Source organism: Schistocerca gregaria, chromosome 1 (assembly GCF_023897955.1).
Source record: "Schistocerca gregaria isolate iqSchGreg1 chromosome 1, iqSchGreg1.2, whole genome shotgun sequence".
In the NCBI taxonomy this organism is placed as follows: Eukaryota; Metazoa; Arthropoda; class Insecta; order Orthoptera; family Acrididae; genus Schistocerca; species Schistocerca gregaria.
The window spans coordinates 550,497,125-550,517,247 of NC_064920.1; the positions used below are offsets into that span (position 1 = coordinate 550,497,125).

Sequence of the window (20,123 nt, forward strand, 5' to 3'; positions counted from 1 at the left end):
ATTTTCTACTGTATTCATCCCCCCTGCTCTAGTCAACTGATTTGTAATGTTCCTTCTGAAGCTCTAAGCAATCTCTAGTTCTTTCAATTTATCCAGGTCCCATCTCCTTAATTTCCTACATTTTTCAGTTTCTTCAGTTTTAATCTACATTTCAAGACCAATAAATTGTGCAAGTGTTAGTGATGATTAAATTACGCTTTGTGCACAATTTTACCAGGTGGCTACAATATCAATATCAATAGCGAAATGTGTTATTTTGTAGTCTTCCCTAACAAAACACTTCAAGGAAGGTTTTGCCATTTTTAAGTGCTCCCCACGCTCCACGCTGTGTGTGTGTGTGTGTGTGTGTGTGTGTGTGTGTGTGTGTGTTTACACACTCACCAAACAAATGGATAGAGGAGGCGATGGAATGCGTGAGAGTGGAGGAGACGTGAGCGGGGCCGTGAGAGCGGAGGCGACGTGAGCGGGGCCGTGAGAGCGGAGGCGACGTGAGCGGGGCCGTGAGAGCGGAGGCGACGTGAGCGGGGCCGTGAGAGCGGAGGCGACGTGAGCGGGGCCGTGAGAGCGGAGGCGACGTGAGCGGGGCCGTGAGAGCGGAGGCGACGTGAGCGGGGCCGTGAGAGCGGAGGCGAGGCCGTGAGAGCGGAGGCGAGGCCTTGAGAGCGGAGGCGAGGCCTTGAGAGCGGAGGCGAGGCCTTGAGAGCGGAGGCGAGGCCTTGAGAGCGGAGGCGAGGCCTTGAGAGCGGAGGCGAGGCCTTGAGAGCGGAGGCGAGGCCTTGAGAGCGGAGGCGAGGCCTTGAGAGCGGAGGCGAGGCCTTGAGAGCGGAGGCGAGGCCTTGAGAGCGGAGGCGAGGCCTTGAGAGCGGAGGCGAGGTCATGAACAGTAGATCAAGATGTAATGATGGCTAGAAACTGTCTAGCTTAAAAATCCCTTCATTAGATTTATGTAAGCATAGAAGATGGTGCACGAATTTCTTCAGATATGACACATCCAACTGAGACCAGTCATTGGTGATTAGATCTCATGAAACTACCAAATGTTGAATGCTGCATTTATCTATTGTTCTAAATTGTCCCAGATGTCTTCCACAGAGTTAAGATTGAGTGGTTCAGTAAGCCAGCAGGATGGTATAGAGTGCCTAACTGTTCATCAGGCAATGAATGTGCATGTGCTGTCTTGTGAAAACTGCTCTGTAATTTAAAAAAAACATGAGCTTGTCCTCCACAGTGTTCTCAGGATAGGGATGTAGAAAAAAGTGTTTACTTCCATCACCAAGAACTTCCTGGTTCATGTACACTGTAGTCTGAATAGGTGGGCTAAAGACATCACACACCACTTTTAGCCTGAAACACCTCATTTGTCCACTATCTCATACTACAATTTCCAGCCAGCTGCTGTCCAGATTCTGTGTAGTTTCGCCCACTGAGAATTTGCAGCTTTACACGGCCTTGCAAGATAACCAAATCCAAATGGCCACTGCATGCAGTGCCCTTTGCAATGTTCACTCAGTAACCAGTTAAGATGGACCTACAGTCTCTGTCAGCACCAATTGCTGTCTTGTTTGAAACAGACAGTAATTCACAAGGTGTGACACCTGCATGCAAAAATTTGGACCACAATTCTGATAACATGCAGTTACACCTTCTGAATACACCACTTTTAACAGGGCAAGTACTCCGGTTCTTTGTCACTCACTCAGCCATACTGCAGTCACTTAATACTCAAGTGAGTGAGTAAGAGATTTGTATTCAGAATATCTGTGAGCCAACGAGTTATAGTGTGGCACTTCAAGGAGCAGTATGGAATAACAATCAAATTTCCACAATACGAATGTTATCTACATATGGATACTTACTGTCACCTCTGTCTATAATTTCGAAGCAGCTGTGGATCAAGTGACGTTTGTATCAGGCAAACATTAATTTAGCGTAGCACCTCTTTTCGAAAAGTCAACAAAACATTTACAGATGTGATGACAGGTGTCTTCTAAAATCTTAAGGGATGGCTGCAGAACAGTTTTCATCATAGACAAGTTTTTCAGGCACAGAAGCTTGCCACTGTATGAAGAGCACAGAGTAGGAGGCACTGAAGTTTCTACACTAAAAATACCACCAAGTGGAACAAGATGCAGCTAGCTCCTAAATTTGTTTGGTTTTCCACAAATTCAAAAGTTTCGTCCACAGGTTTACCAACTTGACATGACTTCTGGAGTGCGTGGGGTTGACGTATTATGTACTCCTATTACTAAAATCATTTTCATGTAGAATAAAATGTTCTCAAACAAGATTTCAAAACATGTTGACAGGATGTCACACTGTCCCCTCCCCAACCTTCAACATCCCACGAGTATTAGGCATCTAGTTTTCACTCTTATGTACAACACTTTGCACTGTGTGTTAGACAGGAGCAGGCCAGTGACAAAAAAACTGGTACACGTGAATGCTTAAAAACTGTACACTCAAATTGTCTTAACTGTAAACCATCAGAATTATGCCAAAAATTTTCACTTAAGATCAACTGCCGAGGCTGATATCTTGGAAGCATGTTTTCTTCTCCTTAAAATATGAGGTCAAGTTGGTGATGTCCCCTTGTTAGTGTGGAACCTCTTATTATTTTTCTGCCTGGTTTAACTGCATGAAGACTTCTGAGAATATTCTCTATTTGGTGAATGATGATATATAATCTTAAATTTATTAAATTCCTTTCTGGATGTCCCATAACCATTTAGCTAATGTCTCATTTTGAACATCTTAGCATCTTGTGGAAGGTATCGCAGTGTGATGTGCTTCGTAACAGTGTTCACGAAACAGAAAAGTCAAGTGTCAATTCTCTTGCCACTGGTAGTCACAATAAAGGCAAAGAAAACCTTGATAAGCCATTAATAATTACACAGTTTTTCTGATACCTTCAAATCATTTTCAACTACTATTGCAGGAACGGGTTATTTCCTGTTATTGAGTGTTGACACTGAACAATTCTGAAAGAATTATGTAAGTTGAATATAGTCCCATAAGAAACACATTAGAACATGTAACTGCTAAGACATATGCGTCCTTTAATCTAAATTCAATTCTCAGTGAACAAATTTTATATATAAACAGAACTAAACATTTCATTTATTGCAATAAACCTTGCTTTGCTTGAGGTAGCCAACCCATCACACATTTGTCTTTTTTAAACTCTCAGCGCCTTTTTATGTACACAACTGCTTTCATGAAGGGTCTTCAACTTTGGGACATTTTGCAACAACTCTATCAATTAAGGATAAAGATTTTTAAATTCTCATTCACAGTAATTTGTTTCCAATCCAGTTCAATAATTGATTTTAGGACATGAGAGCATCCCTGTAAATTTCCAGGAGCCCACATACAATACAGTCACTTCCAATTATGGAGACTGTTTGGAAAACCTTTCAGGGATAACGCTAGAAATTTTCATCCTACAGCACAAACAGAAATCTGAGGGAAAAAAAATCAAATAAGCCTCTAGCTTGGACTTCCGATATAGCACCCGACTAAAATTCCAAGTCACGTGGAGACAATTTTCCAGATCAACAGCTGAAGTGAGACTGTAATAACTGAATCTTCTACTTATATTACTTCTGTCTTGCTTCAAAAGGAAATAAGAGTAGATACTATTTTATACATGTCTACAGTGATAATACACTCAATGATCTGCATATCACCTTCCAACTGCTCATCTATTCATTAGGAGATGCACACTTCGCATTTGAACTGTCCTTGACTAACAACCGACCACACTTTCTCCTCAGTGAGACAGACAGTGCTGCTCTAAGAATAAACACACATCACACTGATCCTAAAAGTTTAACAAATATATAGGATTTACTTTGAGTACGACAGAAATAACATCAAATGATATCTCATCATATGATAAGAACCTGGCCAAATTTATCGGTCAACCCAACAATTTAAAAATAAACACACTCATAATGATGTTATTTTATCTGTTTTGGTTACATTGTAACACACAGAATGAATGGCGACACCATATGAATCATTGCTTTTTCTAATTAATGGTAACTTATTTCAATCTGACCAGCAGATCATCTTAACATCCAGTGGCGCAAGGTGCACTAGTGGCAGGAATGTAACAAATTCCATTACTGGCAAACTATGCCTTGTAGCACTAGTACGAAGATAATGTACCAGTCAGACCAAAACCAGTCATCAATTAAAATAAAATAAAAAATTAAAATAAAAAAATAGTGATTCAGAAGAGGCTTTCATTCGCAATACAAAAAGAAATCAAAGTTTTCTAAGATATGGACCCAATTACGATAAGTGAAAAATAATAATAATAATAAAATAACAAACACACACACACACACACACACACACACACACACACACACACACACACACACACCTCTAATGCACAATAAATCTGCATTTACAAACCTCTAAACAAACTGGACAAGCTGCATAATTCCTCGTGGTATCAACACAGGTCTGCACATGTCCACATTTGAAATACACGTGAGGTAAGCATTTTTTCTGTGAGTCCATACTGCCTGACGAACTCAATATCGTGGAGGAATCTGAGTCTTTGTATTGCATGCACATCCCTGTGCATTTGAATATTGACTCCTCAGAGAGTGCCTGGCGGAGGTTGTCTTTTGTCTGAAACAAAACATTTACCGCATCACGTTAAATCATTAAAAAGCAAAACAATAATATAACATCAATCTATCACAAACTTCACCAATAGCAGATTTACTATTAACATCATTGTAACGGAATTCTTACATTGTTTTGCTTTAACTTTATTAGTTAAAACAAAAATGCAAAGAATTGTGAACTATACAAATTTTTTTGTGGTAAGTTCCTATGGGACCAAACTGCTAAGGTCATAGGTCCCTAGGCTTCCACACTAATTAACCTAACTTAAGCTAAGGACAACACACATACACCCATGTCCGAGGGAGGACTCTAACCTCTGACTTGGAGGCAGCCTTAGACCACACGGCTAACCCACACGGCTTTTCCAATTGTTTCTTTTAGAACTGATCCATGTTAGACTAACATTCCTGTAAAGGACATTAAAAGTTCTCTTACTGTTAGAGCAACAACATTTCTTTAAACTTGCATATGTCCTTGTCACTGCTCAATGCCTGAACTTTACTCCCATTATTTGTATTGCACCAAGAATTCGACAATATGTTATTAGGATTTTCAATATTACTTTGGTGTGCCTTGTTTCAGAAGCATGCTACCATCTAAAGGTATATATTCACTATACTGTTTTGTATTGTATTGTGTAGGCCCCTTTCTTTCTAGTGGGTTGTTCATTACATCACATAATGTAATGCATTGTTAGCTTCACTGTGTTGTGAATTGTAAACTATTTATGGTTTTTGCAAAGTGCAGTTTATACCTGAAAAAATGAAAATACTGGAAAATCCAGGACAGAATGTAACAAATTATGAAAAGAAAAGCTGCTACTCACCATATAGTGGAGATGCTGAATTGCAGAGAGGCACAACAAAAAGTCTGTCACACAAAGCTTTCGGCCAGTATGGCCTTCATCAAAAATAGATGACACACACACACACTCAAACGCAACTCACACACGTGACTGCAAGTGTCAGGTAACTGGAACCACATAATGAACAGCAGCACCAGTGCACGATGGGGTGGCTACAATGAAAATGAAAATACTAATTCACAATTATTGTAATGGCAAGTCCTTGGTGGAATATAAGTAATGGAATCAGTGACAGTCCACCACAGTTCACAAGCCTCTGACCCCTCCCCCCCTCCACCAAAACACACACACACACACACACAATTTACAATACAGTCCTGGCACTGCTTTGAGGTGATGAGAGGGGCTGTATCACGTGCAGTGACTAAGGAGAGCAAAGAGGCAGAAGATGCAAGGATAGAAAAGAAAAGCTGGGAGGAAACAGTGAATGGCAGTTGAAAAGAGGCGGCAGTAAGTGCATTGAAAAAGAATGTGGCACCAATGAGCTTGCTCTGGAACAGGCAGAGGAGTTGGAGAGTGGGGCATAATAAGGATGACGGGATGTGAAAGTTCTATAGAACACAGGAAGCAAAAAAGACTGCTGACAGAAGTGTGCGAGAGCAGGATGTGTGAAATCAACCAGCACCTACTCGTTACACAATATCATCCTGAACTATAAAAACTTAAATCGTATCCTTCACTAGTGCAAATTTCTCGACCTCCGCTATCGGGTGGAGAAATGTAGGGTCCCCCTGAATAGGTCAGGCGTGCACTACACACCGGAAGCGGCTACAAGGGTAGCGGTGTACGTGTGGATTGCACATGGGGGTTTATAGGTTAGAGAATTCCCTCCCTAGGCCCAACAAAACGCCTCCTGAGACGCGGCAAGGTAGGAGTAGGCAAAATGCAACAGGGAATAATAATATTAACGTGCTAATAGTAAACTGCAGGAGCATCTATAGAAAGGTGTCAGAACTGCTCTCATTAATAAACGGTCACAACGCCCATATAGTACCAGGGACAGAAAGTTGGCTGAAACCAGACTTAAACAGTAATAAAATCCTAAACTCAGATTGGAATATATACCGCAGAGACAGGCTGGACAGTGAAGGGGGGAGGCGTGTTTATAGCGATAAGAAGTGCAATAGTATCGAAGGAAATTGACGGAGATTCGAATTGTGAAATGATTTGGGTGAAGGTCACGGTTAAAGCAGGCTCAGACATGGTAACTGGATGTCTCTACAGGCCCCCGGAATCAGCAGCTGTTGTGGCTCAGCACCTGAAGAATAATTTGGAAAATATTTCGAGTAGATTTCCCCACCATGTTATAGTTCTGGGTGAAGATTTTAATTTGCCGGATATAGACTGGGAGACTCAAACGTTCATAATGGGTGGCAGGGACAAAGGATACAGTGAAATTTTTTAAAGTGCTTTATCTGAAAACTACCTTGAGCAGTTAAACAGAGAACTGACTCGTGGCGATAACATATTAGACCTTCTGGTGACAAACAGACCCGAACTATTTGAAACAGTTAATGCAGAACAAGGAATCAGTGATCATAAAGCGGTTAGTGCATCAATGAATTAAGCTATAAACAGAAATATTAAAAAAGGTAGGAAGAGTTTCCTGTTTTGCAAAAGTGACAAAAAGCAGATTACAGAGTACCTGACGGCACAACACAAAAGTTTTGTCTCAAGTACAGATAGTGTTGAGGATCAGTGGACAAAGTTCAAAACCATCGTACAACATGCATTAGATGAGTATCTACCAAGCAAGATCATAAGAGATGGAAAAGAGCTGCCGTGGTACAATAACCTAGTTAGAAAACTGCTGCGGAAGCAAAGGGAACTTCACAGCAAACAAACATAGCCAAAGCCTTGCAGACAAACAAAAATTACGCGAAGCGAAATGTAGTGTGACGAGGGCTATGCGAGAGGCGTTTAATGAATTCGAAAGTAAAATTCTATGTACTGACTTGGCAGAAAATCCTAAGAAATTTTGGTCTTATGTCAAAGCGGTAGGTGGATCAAAACAAAATGTCGACACTCTGTGGCCAAAATGGTACTGAAACAGAGGATGACAGACTACAGGCCGAAATACTAAATGTCTTTTTCCAAAGCTGTTTCACAGAGGAAAACTGCACTGTAGTTCCTTCTCTAGATTGTCGCACAGATGACAAAATGGTAGATATCGAAATAGACGACAGAGGGATAGAGAAACAATTAAAATCGCTCAAAAGAGGAAAGGCCGCTGGACCTGATGGGATACCAGTTCGATTTTACACAAGAGTACGCGAAGGAACTTGCGCCCCCCCCCCCCCCCCCTTCTTGCAGCGGTGTACCGTAGGTCTCTAGAAGAGCGTAGCGTTCCAAAGGATTGGAAAAGGGCACAGGTCATCCCCGTTTTCAAGAAGGGAAGTCGAACAGATGTGCAGAACTATAGACCTATATCTCTAACATCGATCAGTTGTAGAATTTTGGAACACGTATTATGTTCGAGTATAATGACTTTTCTGGATACTAGAAATCTAGTCTACAGGAATCAGCATGGGTTTAGAAAAAGACGGTCGTGCGAAACCCAGCTCGCGCTATTCGTCCACGAGACTCAGAGGGCCTTACACACGGGTTCCCAGGTAGATGCTGTGTTTCTTGACTTCCGCAAGGCGTTCGATACAGTTCCCCACAGTCGTTTAATGAACAAAGTAACAGCATATGGACTATCAGACCAATTGTGTGATTGGATTGAGAAGTTCCTAGATAAGAGAATGCAGCATGTCATTCTCAATGGAGAGAAGTGTTCCGAAGTAAGAGTGATTTCAGGTGTGCCGCAGAGGAGTGTCATATTCACAATATACATAAATGACCTGGTGGATGACATCGAAAGTTCACTGAGATTTTTTGCAGATGATGCTGTGGTGTATTGAGAGGTTGTAACAATGGAAAATTGTACTGAAATGCAGGAGGATCTGTAGCGAATTGACACATGGTGCAGGGAATGGCAATTGAATCTCAATGTAGACTAGTGTAATGTGCTGCGAATACATAGAAAGATAGATCCCTTATCATTTAGCTACAAAATAGCAGGTCAGCAACTGGAATCAGTTAATTCCATAAATTATCTGGGAGTAGGCATTAGGAGTGATTTAAAATGGAATGATCATATACAGTTGATCGTCGGTAAAGCAGATGCCAGACTGAGATTCATTGGAAGATTCCTAAGGAAATGCAATCCGAAAACAAAGGAAGTACATTACAGTACGCTTGTTCGCCCACTGCTTGAATACTGCTAAGCAGTGTGCGATCCGTACCAGATAGGGTTGATAGAAGAGATAGAGAAGATCCAACGGAGAGTAGCGCGCTTCATTACAGGATCATTTAGTAATTGCGAAAGCGTTACAGAGACTATAGATAAACTCCAGTGGAAGAGACTGCAGGAGAGAGACTCAGTAGCTCGGTACGGGCTTTTGTTAAAGTTTCGTGAACATACCTTCACCAAAGAGTCAAGCAGTATATTGCTCCCTCCTACGTATATCTCGAAGAGACCATGAGGATAAAATCAGAGAGATTAGAGCCCATACAGAATCATACCGACAATCCTTCCTTCCACGAACAATACGAGACTGGAACAGAAGGGAGAACCAATAGAGGTACTTAGGGTACCCTCTGCCACACACCGTCAGGTGGCTTGCGGAGTATGGATGTAGATGTAGATGCTTCGACCACCAATCAAAGTGCCCAAAAATGAACATCCTGACACAGCCCCATACTACTCTCCCCCAAGCATATTCCACCACCCACACAATTTACAAAATACCCTGGTCCATCTGCCACAATTACACTGAATGTCTTTCCACCGGTGCTATACTCCCGTGGTAAAATTAAATCTATACTCAATGTTAACAAATTTCTCTTCTTGAGAAAGATTTTCCCTGCCATTGCCAGTCCTCTGTAATCGGCCATCATCAGTTATTTTACTCCCCAAATAGCAAAACTCATCTACTACTTTAAGTGTCATTTCCTAATCTAATTCCCTCAGCATCACCTAATTTAATTTGCTTTTGTTGATGTTCATCTTATATACTCCTTTCAAGACACTGTCCATTCCATTCAACTGCTCTTCCAGGTCCTTTGCTGTCTCTGACAGAATTACAATGTCATCAGTAAACCTCAAATTTTTTATTTCTTCTCCACGGATCTTAATTCCTACTTTAAGTTTTTCCTTTTGTTTCCTTACTGCTTGCAAAATGTAAAGATCGAATAACACTGGAGATAGGCTACAACGCTGTCTCACTCCTTTCTCAACCACCGCTTCCCTTTCGCGCCCCTTGACTCTTAACTGCCATCTGGTTTCTGTACAAATTGTAAATAGTCTCTCACTCCCTGTATTTGACACCTGCCACCTTCAGAATTTGAAATACAGTATTCCAGTCAATACTGTCAAACATTTTCTCTAAGTCTACATATGGTTTAAATGTAGGTTTGCCTATCCTTAAGTACTGCTTCGTGTGTCCCAACATTTCTACGGAATACAAACTGATCTTCCCCGAGGTTGGTTACTACCACATTTCCATTCGTCTGTAAAGAATTTGTGTTGGTATTTTGCAGCCGTGACTTATTGAACTGATACTTCGGTAATTTTCTCACCTATCAACACGTGCTTTTCTTGGGATTGGAATTATTATATTCTTCTTGAGGTCTGAGGGTATTTCGAATGTCTCATACATCTTGCTCACCAGATGATCGAGTTTTGTCATGGCTGGCTCTACAAAGGCTAAGAGTAGCTTTAATGGAATGTTGTCTACTTCTGGCACCGTGTTTCGACTTGGGTCTTTCAGTGCTCTGTCAAATTCTTCACGTAGTAGCTTACATCCCATTTCATCTTCATCAATGTCCTCTTCCATTTCTGTACGAATGCCCTCAAGTACATTGCCCTTATATAGACCCTCTATATACTCCTTCCACCTTCCTGATTTCCCTTCTTTGCTTAGAACTGGTTTTATATCTGAGCTCTTGATATACACACAGGTGGTTCTCCTTTCTCCAAAGGTCCCTATTTTCCTGTAGGCAGTATCTATCTTACCCCTAGTGAGATAAGCCTCTACATTCTTACATTTGTCCTCTAGCCATCCCTGCTTAGCCATTTTGCACTTCCTGTCGATCTCATTTTTGAGACGTCCGTATTCCTTTTTGCCTGCTTCACTTACTGCATTTTCATATTTTCTCCTTTCATCAATCAAATTCAATATTTCTTCTGTTACCCAAGGATTTCTACTGCCCTCGTCTTTTTACCTACTTGGTCCTCTGCTGCCTCCACTATTTCATCTCTCAAAGCTACCAATTCTTCTCCTACTGTATTTCTTTCCCCTGTTTTGTCAGTCATTCCCAAATGCTCTCCTAAACGCCCTACAACCTCTGATTCTTCCAGTTTATCTATGTCCTATCTCTTATATTCCCGCCTATTTCGCATTTCCTTAGTTTTAATCTACAGTTCATAACCAATAAATTGTGGTCAGAGTCCACATCTCCCCTTGGAAATGTCTTGCAATTTAAAACCTGGTTCCTAAATCCTATTATTTACCTGAAACCTTCCAGGGTCTCCAGGCCTCTGCCACGTATACAACCTACTTTCATGATTCTTAAAGTGTCAGCTATGATTAAGTTATTCTCTGTGCAAAATTCTACCAGGTGGCTTCCTCTTCCATTTCTTGCCTGCAGCCTTTTTCCCTTCTCTTCCTTTTCCTACAATTGAATTTCAGTCCCCCATCTTTATTAAATTGTAATTTCCTTTACCTTTATGAATAGTTTATTGTCTCAACACACATTTCTTCAATCTCTTTAACATCTACAGAGCTAGCTGGCATATAAACGTTTACTACTGTGGTAGCTGTGGGCTTTGTGTACTGTGGTAGCTGTGGGCTTTGTGTATCTTGACTACAATAATGCATTCACTATGTTGTTCATAGCAGCTTACCCACATTTCTATTTTCTTATTCATTATTAAACCCACTCCTGCATTACCCCTATTTCACCTTTTATTTATAACTCTGTATTCACCTTATTAAAGTCCTGTCCCTCCTGCCATCAAGCTTTGCCAATTCCCATTATATGTAACTTCAACCTATCTATTTCTCTCTTTAAATTTTCTAACCTACCTGCACAATTAAGGGATGTAACATTAAACATTCTAATCTGCAGCATGCCAGTTTTGTTTCAGTCCCTGCCAGGAGAGCTGAATACCTCTGGAATATCTACCCCAAAAGGATGCCATAATCATTTAACCAGACAGTAAGGCCGCAGGAAAAATTATGGCTGTAGTTTCTCCCTGCTTTCAGCTGTTCACAGTACCAGCTCAGCAAGGCCATTTTGGTTAATGTTACAAGGCCAGATTGGTCAATCATCCTGACTACTGCCCCTGCAACTACTGAACAAAGTATTATGTGAGCATGACAACCAATTCATCGTATGAGGGGCGTTTGAAAAGTTCGTGGAAAAATAAAAACTACGTAAGTATTTGGAGTAAACCTTTATTATTTTTCGACAGTCTCCTTAGACTTATACGTTTCGTCCAACACTGTTCTAATTTGTTGATCCCTTCCGAATAATAGGAATAATTTTGCGACCGCAACTGCTGAGGTGTTTGCTGGTGCATTGCTGTGAGGGAAAAGCCTTTTTTGTGGTCCAAACACCGGCATTTTTCTTGCAGTTTGGTTTTCAAACGGTACAATAACGAATAATATTCACATGTAATAGTTTTACCCTTTCCCGATAGTCGATGAGGATTATCCCTTGCGAATCCCGAAAGACAAATCAGCATATTCTTTCCAGCCGAAGGAATGGTCTTTGCCTTCCTTGATGCAGATTCTCCCTTGGTAACCCATTGTTTAGATTGTTGTTTGGTCTCAGGAGTATAGTAATGTATCCATGTTTCATCGACAGCGATGAAACGGTGCTTGTAGTCCTGCAGATTCTTCCTGTAAAGCTGCAAACCATCCTTGCAACACTTCACATTATTCTGTTTTTGGTCAAGCGTGAGCAATCGCGGAACCCATCTTGGGGATAGCTTTCTTATGTCCAAATGTTAATGCAAAATATTATGTACCCGTTCATTCGAGATGCCCACAGCACTAGCAATCTCACGCACCTGAACTCTTCCCTCATCCACCACCGTATCATGGATTTTATCAATGATTTCTGGAGTTTTAACCTCCACAGGGCATCCAGAACATTCAGCATGACTTTTGCCCACATAGCCACTCCGAAAATTTTGAAATCCCTTATAACTGTTCTAATCGAAAGTGCAGAGTCATCATAATGTCTATCAAGCTTCTCTTTCATCTCCTGAGGCATTTTGCCTTTCATAAAGTAATGTTTAATCACCACACGAAATTCTTTTTTGTCCATTTTTTGGCAATCAACTTCCTTGATTCACACGAATGCCAAACACAAAGATATAGACCAATATGGCTGAAATTTGGTGTGCGTTGTTTCCAAAGCTGTTACTAACTACACATGTCCTCGATACGTGCTCGTGGTGCCATCTCTCGGACTTTGCACGGATTTTTCAAATGCCCCTCATATCCCCGAATGAATGGCCACTACCTACTGACAAGAAACACAGCTGAACACAACAAGCTTGACTTTAATAGTCTTCAAAACCCATACTACATGGATACTGCAGCTTCTCTGAACTAAGTAGATGAGAAATATCCTTTCGAAACAACTTCTGACCGACAGTCCTCCCAGCCTCTAACTCCACTAGCCACTCTACTCCCCAAGCATATCCAATCCTGCCACCATTGCCCTCCAATTTCTTTACCTGACACCCACACCTTCATTCCAGTCTGTTCTACTATCAGTTATCCCCCAAACCTTCCTCGCACTCAACTGGTGGGACAGCACTAACTGCATAAACATCAGAATAGACTCACATTTCAGGCGTTGCCGATTACAAACTTTATTTCATGGTAACTTGTATGTCTAGGCTCTCAGCAACGTGTTTCTTGTATTGAACTGTTCTGATATCAGCCAGCAAGCAATGTAACCATTTGTTAAACACACTGATTTGTTTTCACATTCATTTTGAAGGCAGTGTATGTAACCAAAACAACAATGACAGCAAGTTTATGTAATAATCTTAAGACAATATTGGATGTATTGGATGGAAGTGCGAGGGATATGAGTGGTTTTAACAATGTCAACAGTAATTATAGGTCATGAAATAGAGATAGTGAAGGTGAAAATACAGAAATTGATAGTGGTGAACAAGTAAGAGTCTATAAGTAGTAGTGACACTGATGACCAATAAGCTTCTGTTTGATGGTGAAAATAGAGATATCAACTACATTTTGCAAAAACCAATTTCACTGCTGTAAATGAATTCAAAACCCCTCTTCAGCATCTCATGAGGTACTGGATTTATTTGTTATTTTTTATACATGAACTGATAACTGAGATAAAAAAATACACTAGTATTCAAAAGCTAGCAACAAAAAACAAAAATGAATCACTGAAGCAGAGATCAGCCTGAAAAGATTGGAAACACATTACTTTCAATGAAATAAAAGCATTCTTAGGCAGAATTCTAAATATGGACATGAAACCCCCAGCCAGATATTCAGAATGACTTCAGTGAAGAATGGACATGAAAGTGACCATTTCATAAAGATGTTTTATTTTTCTCCAAATTTTTCTGGATGTTCTATGCTTGGTCAATTTAAAGATGACCTCCAGCTGATAATGTCACAAGTGGGCCACAGTAAAAATCATAGTGTAGAACACTGACAAGTTCAGTAAACTTTACATTTCAGGAAGGCAACATAATCAGTGATGAGAGCATTACTGAGTTCAAGAGGCCTGTCATTTTCAGGTGTTACAATCCAAACAAGCCAAGAACGAAAATGGAAGAAATAAGGGAAGATCATCTATGTTTGATGATGAGGAGAGACTATCAAAGCAGCCACACTTCAGTTACTCCACTGAAAAGATGTGCTGTTTGCACTAACAGGAAGGTAAAAAGTTGGCATAAGGGAAACTGTTTACTACTGTAAAACATTCCAGAAAACCAAGACTCCTACAATGCTTCAGAAAGTACCGCACCTTGAGGTAATATAGTGACAAAATACATGACGTGAAAGACAAAACATGATGTGTTCAGTGTTATAATGTACTTATAGTTTCGTTTACTGTTTAGTTTACAGTTATCTTTGGCATAATATCATTATATATAATACAGGTTATTTTTAGTGCAAATATTATGAGTGCAGTGGGGATGGTGGGTGGGAGGTGAGGATTGAGTGGAAAGGGTTAGAAGTGCTTGAGCAGAAAATGCCACAAGGAAGAGAGAAATTTATCAGTTCCATTGCAATTTGCGTACATTTAGTACGCACTTTTGTGCTAGTGAACTCACATATGATAATGGAAAAAAATTTCCAAGGCTGGAGAAAAACCATTTTGTAACATGTCACTTCAGAGGAAGCCAAAATATTTTATGACATTCATAAATCCATACATTACAACCTTAGGAGCATGAACCAAAACATAACATACAATTATTATGTTACAAAAACATCAATTAAAATGAAGAATCCTCGTAAAGAACAGAGGATATTTTGGCCATAATAAATTGACAAGAAGTTTAAAAATCATTAGAAATCTATTTTTTGCTTCCTCGATGACTGCCATTATAGGAGCATGAAGTACCTTGTCTACATGTGTATAATTATAATTAGTGGACCTATCGGTAGTAGTATACAGTCACAGAACACTGGGTCTTTCCATGCCAAGTAGTCTAATTTCGGAAAAAGTTTCCACATGACCATAACGGATTTTGCTGTAACTTTATGTGAAGATTTGCACATGTTCGCAACAAATATTGGTCAATACTTGCAGTTATAGTGTCGCTTGTTTGACCCTTAAGTGCAGCTAATAACAATCCAACCTGAGCTTTTTGGCAACTCTGAGACATATCTCTGGTAATATTTTCTTGAAAAAAGACTAGACCAACTTGTGCAACTTTGTGAACTCTCTTAAACTGAATAATAATCACATATAAAATTCTCTTCTGGATAATATGAAGCACAGTTGGATAAAGAAAATAGATGCAAGATAAAATGGGGAGTTAAGCTTTCTGTATCTCCAGAAGCAATTGTGGTGTAAGCCTGAAACTTTGCATGTAATAACTTACCAACACAAGATCTTGAAACCTATAAAATTTCTTTCGCCTGCTGCTTTCCACTAGTTTACAAATTGAGGTCTAAGTTAACAATGTTTCTAATAATGCCAAAAAGGGTAATTTGTAGCCCAATTTTACAAAAAGATTTCTACAAACTCTTTTAAACCATTTTCTCCATTAGCAAGGTGATGATCTAAACCAGCTAAAAAACTATATTTGGTATTGCAGTGTGAACATACAAGACCCTAAAAAACAATGAAAAAGAGGAGGTGCTTTCACTTATATGCCACTCTTACTCAAGTTACATCTAACCTTAACCCATGTGACAAGGTGGTGTCATTATGCATATACTTGCCTAGAATATATGGAACTCCAGTCAAAATTTGATATACAGTAGCAGGTTGCCTATCATTCCCATTGTCAAACATTGGTATGATCTCACAAAAGCATGTACACATTTGCTGTTCTCACCGGTTTTTGAAGCTTGAGGTCTCCCTGAGCAAGATCCATATTTAACGTGTTCTCAGCCTTCCAAAGAGATTTTTACCACCAAAAAATGTTCTCAGCCTTCCAAAGAGATTTTTACCACCAAAAAATTTTTATCTTGATAAGAAATGTTACCCATAGGCCTGTTTCAACTTTTCAAAGGTCACGCCCATGGAATGCCGAAGTTTTATGTTAAACCTGATGATGTAAAGTTGCTATAAATTCCTCTGTTCCATTTTTGTAACACACAACAAAAGCACAACTTCACTGATGGCACTCTAAAAAATCATGTTATAGCTGAACAGAGCTGCAACTCTGAGCATTTGGAAGGGATGAACACATCAGTCTACAGAAGAACAACATTACAGCATTGCCAGATTGCTCGCAGTGCTGTCAGTCTCACTAGTTTTCTCGAACACCTTGTACCAGTTAGAATGTCAATAATGCAAATCAGTATATCAGGGAATGACAGACAGAAATTTCAAAACTAGGTATAAAGAACATAAAACAAGCTGTAAGAATGAAAGCAGCGATTCTACCTTTGCTTAACACCTGATAAAACACTGACACAAACCATCCAACAATGAAAAGGTCATGAAATTTATTAGAATGAACAATTACAACAAAAAGAATTTCAGAATAACCTTTTGACTGGAGTTCCATATATTCTAGGCAAGTATATGCATAATGACACCACCTTGTCACATGGGTATTTCCATTGGAATTTTCCACTCTAAAAGGCATTCCTGTTGTTCCTTAGCCAGGACGGCAATCTACAATACACTGTTTCAAAGATTATTATTCCGAGAATGTTGTCAACTTCTACTTAAGCCTACCATATTTTCGCCGTGAAAATACCAGAACCCCTGGAAAGCTGTGTGAAATTAATCAGCAGCTTCTTAAATACTGTAACATGTGTGGGCCCCAGTATGTAAAACCCGACTCTACTTAAATTTCTTGTAGAAATTACGGGGAAGTATCAAGTCTACCCACCATTACTGTAATTAATGTGAAAGCTCTGTGGTCTTCAATATCTGAGTTTTGGTTTAAAGACACTCGTTTAACAGAACATGTTGAGACTGGGAATGTTTTACATTTTTAAACACATTTATACAAAAAGAACATAAGCAGAATATATACTAATTTGTGACACTCTCTTCACAACAGTTTAAAAAAAAATTATTTACTTAGTTACTTAAAACACACACACACACACACACACACACACACACACACAGTGAGAGAGAGAGAGAGAGAGAGAGAGAGAGAGAGAGAGAGAGAGAGAGAGAGAGAGAGGAGGCGGAGTAGAAGGAGAAGAAGAAGAAGAAGAAGAAGAAGAAACCAAATTCTGATTGTCTCATTTATTGTGTTGCAGTCGTGCGAAGTTCCCACTCTGTGCAATCGAATAGTACATGGCATTGCAAATTCTATATTGAACTTCTTAAGTAAGCTTTTGTTTTTCTTCGAGAAAAGGTTATTTTTATTTTATGTTGGAACAAAAGAGGCATTTGCGTGTAGTGTTCACACAAAAGAGAACACACCACATCAACTGCCATCTGTCTTCTCTGACCACAGAAACAGCTAAAATGTTATAATAAGTGGTGTAAGAGTCGACCCAGCACACCTCAGTGCAAGGAACTGAAAAAATTATGTGCTTTTTAAATTAGAAAGACAGTGTCAAGAATATTCAGAACGTATTCGTGACTCAGCTAAGTTCCAATGCACAGTTTCATAGCACAGTTACGTCAAGTAATCCAAGTTGGTAAGTTCATCGCTCCGTGTTTAAAGGAAAAATCGTTGTGCTCATGTGTGGTGTAGTACAATTGGAACTAGATACAGTCTTTCTTCCTTCCTTCCTTTCTTTCTTTCCTTTTACAAATTTTTTCTTTTATTTTGACGGTTGGTTGACAATTTTGTAAGTGCCTTAACATGAACAAGAGTGAGAAAAGCAAAAGTACAAAATTACGTTGGGCGGCATTTTCCAAAATATTGAAGGAAAGCCAAGAACAAGAAGCGAATGTTCTAAAAATGTATGGCAGAGTAGATAAATTTTTCGCAAAAAATGTTGCTGGTTGGACGAGTTCAGGTAGTGCAGATGAAGAAAGTTGAAAATGAAGAAAAGCAAATTGTTCCCAATTTTGAGTTTCATAAAAAAGACATAACAAAAATAAATAACCTCATTAGTGATGATCCTGCAGAATGGTGTGTGAAAGAATCAACAATAGACATTCTCTTACAATGTGGGATTAATCAAAGTTTTAATGGTGATTTTTCTAATTCAAGAAGTTCAACAGGTGATAAAATCAGATATTTGAACAAAATTGTATTTTACCTTAAACTTTTAAATGGTGAATCAACTTTGTGTGATTTTCTAGTATACTACTGTAGCACGGATGCTATTTCTTGTACACCCATGTAAATTGTTTGGAGGTAAGGCCGCGATTACCACTAATGTCATTGCAGATTGGAAAAATATTTATAATATTTTGTCTCATCACGAGAACTCACTTGAACATGAAAATTCTGAGTTATCACTTAGAACAATAGAGTCTCATGTTGAGACAGAAAAAAATGTATTGGCACAGAGTGTTGAAAAGGGCATTTGCAGTAGTGGGCTTCCCTTACATGTACACATTGAAAGATTCCATTCATTACATAATGGTCAATTTATTATGTGTCTTGAAATTATAGCTAAGTTTGATCCTTATCTCGCAGAGCACATTGATATGGAAATCCAGGGCAGGGACATACAAGTTATCTTTCTTCAACAATCTGTGATGAATTAATATAGAGCTTCTCTCTGAAAGAATTACTGTAAGTGAAATAAAACAGGCCAAATATTTCCCTATAGTAGTAGATTCTACTACGGCCATCTCACATACCAATCAATTATCTTTCATATTAAGATATGTGAGCGTAAATGGTGAACCTGTTGAATGTTTCCTTCTGTTTTTACCAGAAGTCCGAAAACTTAGCTGAGGCTGTACTAAAAATCCTGTTTATTGATATTGCTGACTGTAGAGGCCAGTCATATGACACTGTAAGCAAATATGTCGGAAACCTGCACTGGCTTGCAGGCACACATTGAAAAACAAAATCCAACCGTGCATTATATGCCTTGTGCAGCAAGCTATTGTCGGAAAGCATGTTCATTTTTCAATGTATTGCAAAACCTTTGTAATTTTTCCTATGCTTCTACACAGCACTGGGATAAATGTTTTTCTTTCATGAAACCAGGAAGCAAAACAGCAAAAAAGTTTATCAAAAACACGTTGGTCAGCAAGAGAGGAAGCATGTGTAAGCCTATATGAAAATCAGGAGGGCATTAGCAATGTCCTCACACATGCTGCCAGTAATATGTTTGAAAAACCACTTATGCGAAATGAGGTTTCAGCTTTATTGAATGAACTCTGAAGACTCGAAACCATATTCATGATGACAGTTTGGAAGAACATACTCCAGAGATTTAATAGTGTGAACCAGAAATTGCAAAGTGTTAATACTGATACTAAAATAGTGCATGAATTATATGAGTTGCTTGTGGGATTTACTGCATCTATTCCGCGGCATGTTCGACTATTGTGAAAATAAATCCACGGAGATTATGGCTGATATAGACTAAGAATGCACCTATAAAGGATCAAGAAAACACAAACTTCATGATGATGAAGAAGCAGACTGAAGAAGTTTTTCTGATTGGAGAGGAAAAATTTAGAGTCGAAACTTTTATCCCAGCACTCGACAGCTTGTACATCGAAATAGTGAGGAGGAAGGAAAGCTATAGAACATTGTTGGACTCGTTCACAGTTTTCAGTAACCTTACGAACAGTTCAACTGACTATACTGATGAACCTGCAGCAAAACTCCACCATCATACGACACAGATTTAGAGCCTTCCTCCCCCTAGTGAACGTGTACATTTTGTGGAACTTTTGAAATCTTCTGAGATTAGTGATATACCAGTTGAAATGAGTAAAT

General features: G+C 39.4%; 1 protein-coding gene across 10 annotated transcripts in view; it reads right to left on the reverse strand.

Moving 5' to 3' along the window:
* The window catches only part of LOC126356053 (protein pellino-like), a 237,675-nt gene that overhangs the window by 35,953 nt on the left and 181,599 nt on the right, over window positions 1–20,123 (reverse strand). For all 10 annotated transcript variants that reach the window (XM_050006778.1, XM_050006783.1, XM_050006749.1 and 7 more), the window contains one exon: window positions 4,423–4,644. In XM_050006778.1, the coding sequence (XP_049862735.1) occupies window positions 4,423–4,644 (222 nt within the window). The remainder of the gene's footprint in view (window positions 1–4,422; window positions 4,645–20,123) is intronic.